This window comes from Brienomyrus brachyistius, chromosome 10 (assembly GCF_023856365.1).
Source record: "Brienomyrus brachyistius isolate T26 chromosome 10, BBRACH_0.4, whole genome shotgun sequence".
Classification (NCBI taxonomy): Eukaryota; Metazoa; Chordata; class Actinopteri; order Osteoglossiformes; family Mormyridae; genus Brienomyrus; species Brienomyrus brachyistius.
Window position 1 is genome coordinate 18,337,846 of NC_064542.1, and position 13,415 is coordinate 18,351,260.

Sequence of the window (13,415 nt, forward strand, 5' to 3'; positions counted from 1 at the left end):
TACAGCTGCCCATCTAGTTCTGAACTCACATTATCCCTAATGTCCACATGCTTAGACCCCTCTCATCATCAGGGAGGAGATCCCTGCAGAGGCTGTCTAAGAAGGTGTGGAGATGCTCTGTGTTGTATGGCCCAGCAGTGAGAATACAAGTTAATACTGTGTACATAGTGACTTATGGAATGAACTAATGCCTGAATGTTTTGGGGGTTAAGACTATTCAACAGAGAAGCAGTACAGGCTGTTTCCAGGTTACAAATTAGATTCATTATATAATTCTGTCTTTAAATGTGCAGGTAAATCATAAAAGTAATAAAACAATAATAATAATAATAATAAAAGTACCAACATGTTTTACTGTACCTCGGGCTGATGAACCACAAGCCATGCAGTGTTTTCATAATTGTCACAAAGTTGCGTTTGCATTTGTTACTACGAATTATTGTGTTTTGTCTGTTGCTGTGAGCTAAAACACCTCCAACTAAATGCTGATAGATTTCCACAGGAGAAAATCACAGACTAAGCCAGAAAATATCCAGGGTCTGGTCATTGAGATATGATAACAGGATAGCAGGATGATAACAAGGCTGTCATCGATTTTATGTGATACCTCTCAAGAATGTGAATTAAAAAAAACCATGATAAATGGGAACCTTAGGATCTCTGGTGGTTAGAGATGTGGACTGTTTGCTTTTCCAAAGTTCGGCTGTGAAAGCTGTACATTCTATTCCATGTACAGGGTAGTGATATGTAGCAATCATGTTCTCCAGTCAACTGTATAAATAATAATGGTGGCTTGCTTACATAAAATTACATAAATCTTAGGCTGAATTTTTCAAAGCGTTATCTGGGTGAGGTAGAGAGGAAACAGGGTCTTACATGAAGCAGTTATTGTTCTCTCCCTGTGGTTTTTACTCTTTGCAAAAGTGAGCCAGTGGGTTCAGTCAGTGGGTCAGTCTTCCTGTGCGGCATCTAACCAGTGGAAACATATGCAGCACTGCAGAGAAGCACTCAGCAGACAAACAAATGAAAAGAGGTCACAGCTATATGTCAATTTTCAACTTCATTATTTGAGTTAAGGTATAGATATTCAATTCAGTTTTATTTATATATCACTTTTAGCAATAAACAGTAATGGGATTTGTGCTTCTACTTTTCGTATTTATTGTGGGGGCAGCACAGTGGCTGAGTAGGTAGCTGCATTTCTGTCCCTGAATTACCCACAGTGTGTGATTTTCTGTTTGTCCCGTGATGAGCTGGGAGGGACCAGAGGGTCTAAAAAAGTGAAGGAGATAAACTGGGGAGATTTTTTTCATACAAGAAACAAGAATGAATTCCATAAAATATCTGCACTGACATTTTCAGTCAGAAATGTTTCTCTGTTTTTCATTTCTAATCCCATCTAATCCACTTTGTAACAGTAGAAGGTTTCAGATAGGATGCAAGCAGCAGGTGCTTTTGTAAAAAATTAGGCCAAATAAAAGGACAGGGATCAAAAAACTAAACTCCTCTTTCTTTATTATCCACATCATTATTAATGACACAGGTACATATACAGGTATATACTCCAAAAATATGTACAGTACACATTTATTTAAAATCCATCCATAACATTTTCTAAACCGCTTATCCTACTGGATCAGGGGGGGTCCGGAGCCTATCCTGGAAGCAATGGGCACGAGGCAGGGAACAACCCAGGACGGGGGGCCAGCCCATCGCAGGGAACACTCACACACCATTCACTCTCACATGCACACCTATGGGCAATTCGGTAACTCCAGTTAGCCTCAGCATGTTTTTGGACTGTGGGGGGAAACCGGAGTACCCGGAGGAAACCCCACGACGACATGGGGAGAACATGCAAACTCCACACATATGTAACCCAGGTGGAGACTCGAACCTGAGTCCCAGAGGTGCGAGGCAACAGTGCTAACCACTGCACCACCATGTCACCCCATTTATTTTAAACGAAAAATGTAATTTAATAACACTTAAAATTTTCATTCAATTTCTTTCATCTGTTTAATATCATCGATTTTTCCCCGTGTGTTTGCCCCAAACTATTCACCATGGTACATGTATACAAGGGAGAAAAGTAAGCATGTGACATCAAAGAACAGATTGAAGCAACTCAACCTTTCCACAACATTAAAGCCACTTATTCCCCCCCATGCCATGAATATATAATCTCTGTGGCTCCCCTCTCATCCTCTCTCAGCCCCCAGTCTGGCCTGAACATTTGAACTTCCAGTAAAAATGCGCCCCAAACACACTGACACCAAACTCAGCACCGGTGCTCCGTAAAATCCCGTGATTCAGTCTCAGAAGCACTGGCTCCCCTGCCCTCCTCTGAACATTATTAAAGCTACACCCTGAACACTCTGTGTGACTGACATGAATGAGAAGCATCTTTATTCATAATCTCTGTAGCGGAGGTCAGAATACAGAGTGTCATTATTCCCGTCTTTCTTCTGTCTCCTGGGTTTTGGCTTCTTAAGGTTCAGGGCAGCGTAATTCAGTGTGTCCTCGTCATGGCACTGGGGAGACAAAGATGGCAGAATTGTATGTTATTTATATGCACAAATTGCACTTAAAATGCTGATCCCATGACGGAAATCAGTTTGAGGTTTGTTTTGTTTTTTTACTGACAATTTATTGTTTGAAATAAATTCCATACCTGCTCGCGTGACCATTCCGCTTTTGATATATCACTGTTCTTTTCATCTGTTTAAAATATATAACACATAAACATATTATTTAATTTCACACAGTATCACAATTCAGTGGTCAGATAATATTCCTAATTTTCAAGCAATCAACATCCTTTGTGTCTCAAAAATGAAAGTAAAAATGACTAAAAATGTCAGTTTGAGGGTGCAATATGTATATTTAAATGGATTTTGCAAACTATGAAAGATATAATAATTATTTTTTTAAATCTTCCAAAATAAATAAGGCGAAATATAATAAAGATTTTTTTTTTATTATTGGGTTACCCGCAAGAGTGGTTTTAATGCAAAATTTTATCTAGTATTAAACAATTCTATTTTGTTATAAACACATCAGTCTTTGTTAAAAACTAAATTTTTTCCCTCTTCTGAGTGCATAAAGCCGGACAGCGTACCTGCACAGTGTGTACAGGTCAGTTTACATGTTATACAAATGAGAGCAACGTTCAGAATAATGCTGCAAGATAAAACTATCAGCAAGCCAGAGTGAAGAGGATCCAGCAGCTTGTACCAGCCTGTAACAAAGAGATAGATTCCAGCATAATGATATAGAGACACATTTCCTCTTTGGTCAGGTCATGTTAGTTAAAGTTAAAAAATTCTTAGTAGTGATTTTGTAACTAGTCCATTTTTACCACACATTTTGGATATTTTGCTATATGATTTATTATGTAATACTTTCAATAATCATTAAATTAACATTTGTGTAATTAAGTGCATTTAAATTAAAAATGACATACATCAAAAGAGTATAAGAAATAAATTCATGTCCTAATAGCAATAAAAGCAAAACAGAAGCAGATATACTCCCCACACTGGGTGTTACCATCTATATCCAGCTTGGTCCCATTGCCAAACAGCATCTCCCCACACATGGCCACAGCGCAGTAGTAAGTCCCAGCATCAGAGAGGCTGAGGTTCCCCTTGGGGAGGCTGTAGACGCAGCTCCGTGTAGGAGATCCAGCCTCAGGGCTCTTCTCACACTCATCACTCCTGTTCCTATGGCTGTAAATGACTCCTGGAAGGGATTCTCCTGATCCATGTCTGAACCAGTAAACACTGTGTTCTCCTGCACAGCTCCCAGTCTCTATTGTACACCGCAGGCTCACAGAGTCTCCAGGCTGCACTGTGTCAGGCACAGGCTGCTGTACCACAGTCCTGCTGTTGGAGTCTTTACCTGAAAAGCAAAATGTTCATGATGTCAACCCTTCAAGACAAAAAAAAAGGAAAATACACATCCTCAAAGGTTTTTTCCTCAAAGATTTTTCTTTCATAATTTTGGAGAGGTTTGGGAACTGAAGCTGGGTTCTTCTATCCATCCAAGAAATCAGTAACTTTTTGGAGAACAGTTGAAATTTTTGTCACTTTATATTGTATTAATGTTCATTAATATATTTTCGGTGACGCTTTACATTAACTGCACCTATATAATACATTTAAAATGCATTCATAAAACATTCATCAGCAGCATGTAAGTATACCTTAATATCCTAACATACCTTAACAGCTTTAATATACATTAATAAGAAACATGGTTTATGTTACCCCTTTTCCACAGGAAGGAATTCATTGTTTTTGCATATTTAGCTGTTGATGGGTATTAATATTTTTGAGGATTCTGCTGTAGTACCTGCATGATTTGACGCAAGAGCCAAATGTATTATTTTTACTTGTAACTGTTTGCTGATTAATATTTTGTCTATTTTTAACATTAATGGAAAAAGTATATATAGCAAAAGGAATTCATTGGTTTCATGAAGTTGCTCCTAATTTCTTAACCGTAGAAAAGTGAGTTTCTCCTTTCAACCACTACAGCAAAAAGCAAAACGTCATGGCAAATGCAATTATGCTTTATTCCAATAAACATGATTACATTTATTATTATATTATTACATTTAGTCAGCATAATATCGTCAAATGTTTCATGATTTAATCTGCAATATTCTAGCCTGAAATCTTTTCCTGCTACACTGAAGACTCTCTCAGCCTGTGCAGCGAAAGCTGCAGCCAAAGGGTTGGCATCCTCTGATAAACATGGTTGGTTCAGGTAACGGTGACATTATGTGAAGCTTTCATGACAGGAATAGGGACTAGTTTGACTTTTGACGCAGTATAAGAGTTTGGGACGTTTCTTGGGTTAGAAACTGCAGTCACTGCAGCCAGCAGTAACTTTGAAGAGACACACTCAGCTTTTCCTATGAGCAGATCCACCACGGTGCACAAAATGACAGTTTAATTATTGTTTTAGGTGACACTTCAAATTCTTTCATTCTGAATAAGATGACATTTTTATAACAGTGATACGCAACAATGTTAATGTGTTTATGTAATTCATATTTAAATAATAGATAGCTAAAAGCTACACCTACAGTATGTATATGAATTTATTTGAATTCAAATCCGTATTCATTCTGCTTCCTTAAATTCAAAAATGAATTGTAATTTTGCATCCTTTTTTCAACTGCAATTCAAATTTATTTCAGATTAACAAACTGAATTGAAATTTAAGGTCCATTCTCAAATTAGTTCTGAATGGTGCAAATCCGACTCTTATGTTATACCATGTCTTTCTGAGACAATATACACTGACTGCTCAGTTAAAAATCTTTAAGAATATATTTCCTTTGTCACCTAAGACTTTTGCACAGTAATATACATATATATATATATCAACTCAAAACTGAAATGTAACCATTTTCCTTTAATGTATTTTAAAGAGGCTGCAATGTGTAACTTTCTCCACATCTCTATAAAACGAAGTTTAGGCTTTCAGCTGAAGATTCCTGACAACAAGCAAACTGTAGTAAACTATATAACACAGTTCAACTGTCAAAAATGTTTGACAGGGGACAATCTTCGGGACACTATAAACAAGCAAATATGAAAATACTTACAGTCTCATTTACCTGTGATTATGACAAAGGTTCCATTTCCAAATGAGATATCACGGTAGAACCAGGCAATGCAATAATACACTGCAGAATCTGATGGCTCCATGTTGGAAATAGTGAGGTTAAAACTCCCCTTTGCATTCTGTAAGGAGTAACGTTTTATGTTTTTAAATTCACTGTAAAATTCACCAGATAAGTAGCCATCTCTTTTCGCCATGAGCTGGGGCTTCTGACCAACAGCCTGCTTAAACCAAGCGACATAAGAAACATCTTCTGGGTAGAAGCATGTCAGGGTAACACTGTCTCCAAGCTGAACCCTCGTCAGGAGACTGGGCTGAAGAACGTCCAGAGCCAGTGAAGTGTCTGGAAAAACAGAAAAACACAATAATAAATGTGACATATCATAATTGCAAGCAAAATTACTATTAAGTATGATGACAATAAAATGCCAAAGTACTTATTACACTGATGTGTTTATACACATCAGGCAGGATCTATGAAAATATAACAATTTAAAAAATGAGAATTTTACACTTTAGGACCTTACTAATGAAAACGAGAAGACCAAAGAGTCTGAACATCTTTGTGGTTCCACTTGTTTAGAATAAACTGCTCTGCTGCTAAGTGAGAGATCGTGGTCGTGGTCGGGATGAAAGGGCAGGAAACAGAGAGGTTCAAGACACACATCAGGCTGATCTGATTGGCTGTTCAGAGAGGAATTTAAGTAATAGTGAAAAGGCATTCTAATCTACACTTACATCATACAGTATATGGACAAAAGTACTGGGACACACCTCTCAGCCATTGAAATCAGGTGTTTCATTCAGACCCATTGCCAGTGATGTATGAAGTCAATCACCTAGTCATGCAGCCATGTTTAAAACATTTGTCAAAAGGTAGGTTGTTCTGAAGAGCTCAGTGAATTTAACTGTGGTGCGGTCATAGGATGTCACCTTTGCAATAAGTCAGTTTGTGAAATTTCTTCCCTGCTAGATATTCCACACTCAACTGCAAGTGGTATTATTGCAAAGTGGAAGTGTTTAAGAACAACAGAAACTGAGCCGCAATGTGGCCGACCACATAAAGTAACGGAGTGGGGTCTCTGAGTGCTGAGGCACATAGAGCAAAATGGCACCAACTGTCTGTTGACTCAATAAATGCAAAGTTCCAAATTTTCTCCAGGATTAACCCTAGCACAAAAACTGTGTGAAAAGAGCTTCATAGAATGGATGAATTTCCATGGCCAACCAGCTACATGCAGGTCTCACATCACCAAGCGCAATGCCAAGCTTTACTGTACATGGAATGGTGAAAATAACGCTGCCATTGCACTCTGGAGCAGTAGAAATATGTTCTGTGGAGAGAAATCACACTTCTCTGTCTGGAAGCCTGATGGACGATGTCAGGAGAACCTGTCTGACTGCAGTGTGCCAACTGTAAAGTTTCGTGGAGGAGGGATAATGATATGGCGTTGTTTTTCAGGGTTGGGCTAGTCACCTTAGTTCCAGTGGAGGAAACTCTTAATGCTGCACCACACCAAGACATTTTGGGGAATTGTATGCTTCCAACTTTGTGGGAGCAGATTGGGGAAGGCAGCCCATGTCCAGTGCACAAAGCAAGGTCCATAAAGACATGGTTGGGTGCATTTGGTGTAGAAGAACTTGACTGACCTACACAGAGCTCTAACCTCAACCCCATCAAACACCTTTGGGACGAAGTTGAACGGAAATTGCGAAGCAGGCCTTCATGTTCAACATCAGTGCCTGACCTCTCAAATGTTCTTCTGGATAATGCTCTTTATGGGCACAGTCCATAAACTTGTGGAGTGTCTTCCCAGAGGAGTGGCAGCTGTTATAGCTGCCTACGGGTGTAATTGTCAGGTGTGCCAATAGTGTATTTATTAATTTACTCCTTAACAGCTACCCAAATTGATAACAATTAGAGAACCACTGTCAGAACAATTAGATAAACAAGAACAGATACTGAGTGTATATAAAGTTCTTTGTATTTGTGCTGAGACACTGCGAGAGGGCATTCACTAATTCAGTAATAAGTGTCATTTCCATCATGCAGACAGAATGTAAATTGTAGCTTTACTGCTTACATTTACACATTTGCATTTAAAGCAAACATTTTAATTGGTGTCCATGACAGTAAACGGTGAATCAGTTTATTTGCTCTGTAGCCACATTAAATGCACTTCACTAGCCAAGCATTCATCAGTATGTGACCACTGCCATCTAGCGGTACAGTAGTCTACTGTAAAGTTTAAATCTTGCAAATAAAACAGTTCCAATTGTCAGGAAAAAGGGAGAACAGTAGAATGGGAGATAATCAGACAAAGAGAAAACTAGGCATTCAGGGGACATGGCAAATCTTGGGGGAAGGGGGGGTGGGGGGTAGCAATGAAAAAAATCAATAGAAATCTTATTATACAATATTTAGAAAATCATCTTGCACCCTGCAGTTTTAGTATCACTGACCTCAACAATAATGTAGAGGAAGATAGAAAAAAGATCCACGAAATACGTTTAGATGGCAGATTGTGTTTGCAGGCTCCATTTTTTCTGTCAGCTGCCTTCTGTCTTTCAGTGCCAGTTTTCCAATTTTGAGGTGATTCTGAGGTGTGCAAAGATCAAATACAGTAATAATAAAAAATAGAGGGGTCCTGTTCACAAGGATAAACCTTTAATTATCTCATCCTTCTTCAGGATGTCATTAAGCACTGTTGTTTCACTTTTTGTGCAATTTATCTCTGTGTGATATACTTTTTGAGTTATCACAGTAACAGGATCAAATGCCTGAAGCTGACATTGGTCTCACTATGTGGTACTGCTTTAGTTTTTGGGTGATCTGTCTCAAAATTTGATCACTTCCACTTTGTCAAACTGATAATGTACCTGCGAATTTGCATATGATCCATAAAATACTTTTAGAGTTATTGTGTTCATAAGACCAAGTGTCTTTGACAGCTGCCATTTTCTTCCTTTGCCATCACATAGTGCTCCTGCTTCATTGTTGGGGCCATATGTCTGAAAATGAAATCAGCTGTGGATCTTCATCCATGTATTTATGAAGCAGTAAAAAAATAGTAGATATAAAAGTGAATAAGACTGACAGCTGTCAGCAGAAAACCGAAGATGTGTTTTAACGTGATTTATAAGTTATAAGTTTGCTACCACAGAAACCGAGACAACCTCATAGTATATAAACACAGGTAGATCTTTGCCTGCTAAGGCATTGCTGCCTGACGCACCTCCTCCGGTGCCTACAGGTTGGCTTGTTGCAGGGTTATCAGCCGGGTACCACCATTCCTCAATGTTTCACCCCTTCGAACCCAGAATGTCTCTTGGTAGCGGGGCAGCAACAGGGGCAAGTCGCCCCCTGCAGCCTGCCCTTGAGCTAGATGGTGCCCCAGCATGTATCCCTCCTCTTCAGCCACAGCTAGAAGTTACTCTTCTCTGCCTCCTCTGCCAGATCTTTGGTTGCTTTCCGAAGGCTTGCCCCACACACCCCCAAACCTCTCAGGAGCTGGACAGCTGATATCCCCACAAAACCACGGCCGCCAACTTCTACCAGGTAAAAAGTGGTTCTGTATCCTGCCTCCCTGCACTGTTCCGCAAGGTCTGAAAATTTCAGTCTCTTCTGTTCCCATACACCCTCCATACCTGCTTCCCACTGAATGGTTAGCTCAATGAGGAGAACTGTCTTATACTGCTGGACCACAGCACAAACCATTACTAGTCATAGTTCAGACGATTTACGTGGATTAATAAGGACTATTCCTTTGATTAAATAGTTACTATTAGATTAAATGGTTACTATAAAAGTACGTTTTTAAATTAAGTTTTCGTTTGTTAAAATTGCATAGGGAGAGAAAAAAACTGTCTTTGAAAAAGATCAACCATTAAAAGAAGCTGCAGCGTTGGCACCCCCTAGTGGTGAATTGAGGATAGTTCTGTCTGAAGCAGCTCAGCAGCAGCAGCTGCTGTTACACACTTAGTCCTGCTTGGTTTTAAGGGCAGGGGCAAAAAAATATAAATCTATTCCCCGCCTCCCCCCAAAGTGATGCAAATTATCATAAAACAGTTTCCTGTTTTTAAAGAAGTATTTTAGGCAGTAGGGACGGTAAGATTCACTGATTTTCACCGGTGCGCAATACAAGTGCCCTCATTAAAAAAAGTGAACTCACCATCTATTGTTTCTAACATCTTTGCAAATCCAACTTATTAATGTATAATTATTAATATGTCTTTGCTATTTAAAAATATGAGTAATGATATTTGAGGAATAATTTTCTATTTAGACTTATTACCCCTTTATAAGCTGTTTCTCGAGTGCGTTCTGTCATCTCCCCTGCTGTCAGTGTCTAATTCTCCTGAAGTCTCTCAACTACGTCACGCGAGCTGGAGGCGTGTCTGGCCGGTCAGATCCTGAAAAGGAAGAGCTACTGTGCAACCTGAGCCAAACCGCTACAAATCAAATCCTTGGCGACGCTTCAGATTTTTTAAGAGAGATGAACAATTTGACCCATGCAAGTGCTCACTGAAGCAATGACATACACTTGGCTGGCCCCTGTGGTCCCATAGCAAGAAGACTTTTCACACCAGACTAGCTAACAGCTCTGCTCGTTCAAAGGCAATATCCAAGGCCATTGCTGTTTTGATTTGTAAAGATATCCAGCCTTACAGTGCTATAGAGAAGGATGGCTTCCAATTATTCCTCCAAATCTTACAACCAAGGTATCACATACCACATAGTAAGTGATTCACTGAGAGACGAATCCCTGTGCTGTATGACAAAATGAGACACAGATACAGTAGCCGAGTCACTGAGCGATGCCTAAAGAGCTGCAGTAACAGCTGATGGCTGGACGTCTTGTGACAATGACTCGTATGTGATGGTCACAGCACACTATATTAATGATGAGTGGGATTTTCAAAACCACGTTCTACAGACCAGAGTGTTTAATGAGGCTCACACAGGGAATAATCTAGCAGTTTCACTGCAGGAAGTTTAATGCAAGTAGAACATGAAAGACCAGAACCCAGTGTTTGTCATGGATAACGCAAAAACACAATACTGGCTGGAGTTGGTGCAGAGATGGACCCCCATGTGTGATGCATCATGCACACACTGAAACTGACCTCACAAAAATCCTTGAAGGATGACAGGGTGTCAGAGCTTCTGCCGAAAGTGAGGTAACTTTATTAACAGAAGCCCAAAGCAGCAGAAATTCCACATGATACACAGGCCCAGTTACACCTGCCAAACCACAAGCTGGTCCCTGATGTTTCCACAAGACGGATCGGTTCAATCGACATGTCAGAGTGTTTTTGGGAGCAGCAGCCTGCCGTGCTGAACACCCTGTTCTCAAGGAAGATAAAGAGGGGAGACGGCAACCACACTCCTCACTGAGGGAAGATACCCACCATCTCAGTGATCTCCCCAATCCAGGCCAAACTGCAGAAGCATTTCCAGCCAGATGAAAGTGATCTACCGGTAATGTCCCAGATGAAGGAGAGATTTAGACAGAACCCTGGTGTTGCTACACATCTCCAAGACCAACTCCACTATGAGTCTGCATTTGATCCTGGCTTTCCTGGATGACAACGACACCAGGAACATGATAATCATGAACATCATAATCCCCCTTCCCTCCTATTTCTTACTTGAGTTTTCCTGTCTTATTTATCTCTATTTTTGTAGTTTAAGGAAGTCTAACGGCAAGTCTCTGGAATCTGGATTATACTGATTATTGTCAGGCAGGGGACAGTGGTCACTGAATGAGGACCAGGCAGCTGAAAGAGAAGGTGACAGGAGCCCACAGGGAGGAAGAGAGAGTTTGTTCTGATAGGAACTGTGCCAAAGGTCATAAAACTATGTTGATTTGAAGATGCATGTATTATTATATAGTGTTACCATAAAACACAACTGATAATCCCGTCTTTTTTTTGCTTCTCCACTCCATAGATGATGTACCTTCCAAGAAGAAGGCCAGATGTTTGGGATTTTCTCACTGCAAGAGCACCAGTGAAGACCACAGGGGAGAGAGCTAAGGAGGAAATCTTACAGTACAGAGACACGGATTCTGTAAGCTTGAGCGGTGATGTGTCGCAGTGGTGGAATAAACAAGTGGATCCTCTACTGCTTCCAGCTTTGGTGAAGAGCTACCTCTTCATCCCAGCAGAAAGCGTATCATCTGAAGGAGTATCTAGTACAGCTGGTGACATGGTGAGAGCACAGCACAGTTTGCTTCATCCTGATCACATGGATCAAGTAATATTGCTGAAAAACCATTTGGGACATTGGTGTTTACAGCAGCCTGTGACTTCCAGTAATCGTTTACCTTCTATTGCAAATGAAAGCCTGTTGCACTATGTGTCACTGTTAATTCTGAGCATCCTTGAATTGCTTAACTGTTAAAATGTTCGAGGTGTTATAAAAGTGTACCTGAAGACAGAGAAGATCGTATCGCTTTAGTAGTTGCTTTATATATATCTTTAATGTATCAGATTGTTGACAGTGCATTGAGATTGGAGCCAAATCCAGGCAGCATAGGGACCAAGGAAGGGCACATATCTTACACTATGGACAAGTTACAAGTAGAAAATAATAAGATAATAAACTACCAACTTTATAGCAATGTTCATAATAGGTTTGCCTTGTTTTCAGTAAAAGTCTTTCAGTTTGTTCAATGGAAAGGTTATTGTATTCAACTTGGATTGACAATCTTTCTTTATACAAGTTTGGGTCAGCATATTTATTGTCCAAAAATCTATTCTTGAATATGAGTGATGAACAGATGGAGAAAAAAAGAATATTGTCTGGAGGTGGGATTGATACTTCTCCAGGGGTCCGAGAGTTTGTAAGAATCCATAAATGACAGAACTGCAACTGCAAATTTAGATACAGTATTTGAAGACTGTTTCCTAACTATTATTCCTAACTATTACTCGATCAGAAAAGTCATTCGCCACCTGTTCAGTGTCTCGTGATGTTCTGAGACAGGTAAGTCTGGGCTCCCTCCGGGGTGGAGAAAGTTTTTTCCGTATTTTGCCAGTCAGTGGAAGCACACAGACACTTTGGCCAGCTGGCCTATTCATTCAGCAGCAGCCCATCAAGTAGAGAATTCAGCACCATGGACAGTGACCTGTGTTACTGTGACATCAGGTTCCTTCATTGGCTCTGTATATTTTTCTAGAAATAACTAAATGGCTGTAGAAATTTCTAGCCAAAGACTTGGTTCCTATATGAAGAGGTGTTCTACATTTTATGTTGTCAGCTGAGCTCTAGTCTCCTTCTTATGTTCCCCATCTGTTCAGGTAATGACCAGCTCCCTTTTTGAAGCTTACTCCTGCCTGAGACTTGGTTAGTCTGTTGTTTGAGTAAAGTGGTTTTAACTTCCACAGAACTCTGAGGGCTGGCCAGGGATGGTCTGGAGCCTATCGTGGAAGCTATTAGAACGAAGCAGGGAATAACCCAGGACAGGGTGCCAACCTATTACAGGGCACAGACACCATTCACGAACATGGGCAGTTTGGCAACTCTAATTAACCTTGGCATATTTTTGGATTGTGGGGGGAAACCGGAAGAAACCCCATGACATCACATGGAGAACATTCCAGGCTCGGCCCCCCTTCAGGGTCCATGGCTGGCATACAGTAGCTCATAAACTACGATCGCTCAGATTCAGGCATCAGGGGTATAGTGGGTTTGTCATTAAATAATGAAGAGGACTGGTGTATAATGAACTCCCAAAGGTAATGGTGGAGGTTAATTGATAGTGCTGCAGTCC

General features: G+C 40.2%; 1 protein-coding gene across 1 annotated transcript; it reads right to left on the minus strand.

The window, feature by feature from the left end:
• Positions 1–1,498: 1,498 nt before the first annotated feature.
• LOC125751132 (V-set and immunoglobulin domain-containing protein 1-like) lies at positions 1,499–6,295 on the minus strand. Its single transcript, XM_049029694.1, has 6 exons — positions 6,165–6,295; positions 5,633–5,980; positions 3,553–3,903; positions 3,122–3,241; positions 2,675–2,721; positions 1,499–2,534 (listed from the first exon to the last, which is right to left on the minus strand). The coding sequence occupies exons 1-6, from the start codon at positions 6,196–6,198 to the stop codon at positions 2,409–2,411; spliced, it is 1,026 nt and encodes a 341-aa protein (XP_048885651.1). The 5' UTR covers positions 6,199–6,295; the 3' UTR covers positions 1,499–2,408.
• Between the last annotated feature and the right edge of the window lie 7,120 nt (positions 6,296–13,415).

What these genes read in the sequence shown, in the direction of transcription:
- LOC125751132 (XM_049029694.1), bottom strand. Translation starts at nt 6,198, where the DNA reads ATGTTCAGACTCTTTGGTCTTCTCGTTTTCATTA. An exon ending in GACCAAGCTGGATATAGATG is followed by an intron (nt 3,242 to 3,552) that starts GTAACACCCAGT and finishes TCTTTGTTACAG; the next exon opens with GCTGGTACAAGCTGCTGGAT. An exon ending in GACCTGTACACACTGTGCAG is followed by an intron (nt 2,722 to 3,121) that starts GTACGCTGTCCG and finishes TATTTTAAACAG; the next exon opens with ATGAAAAGAACAGTGATATA.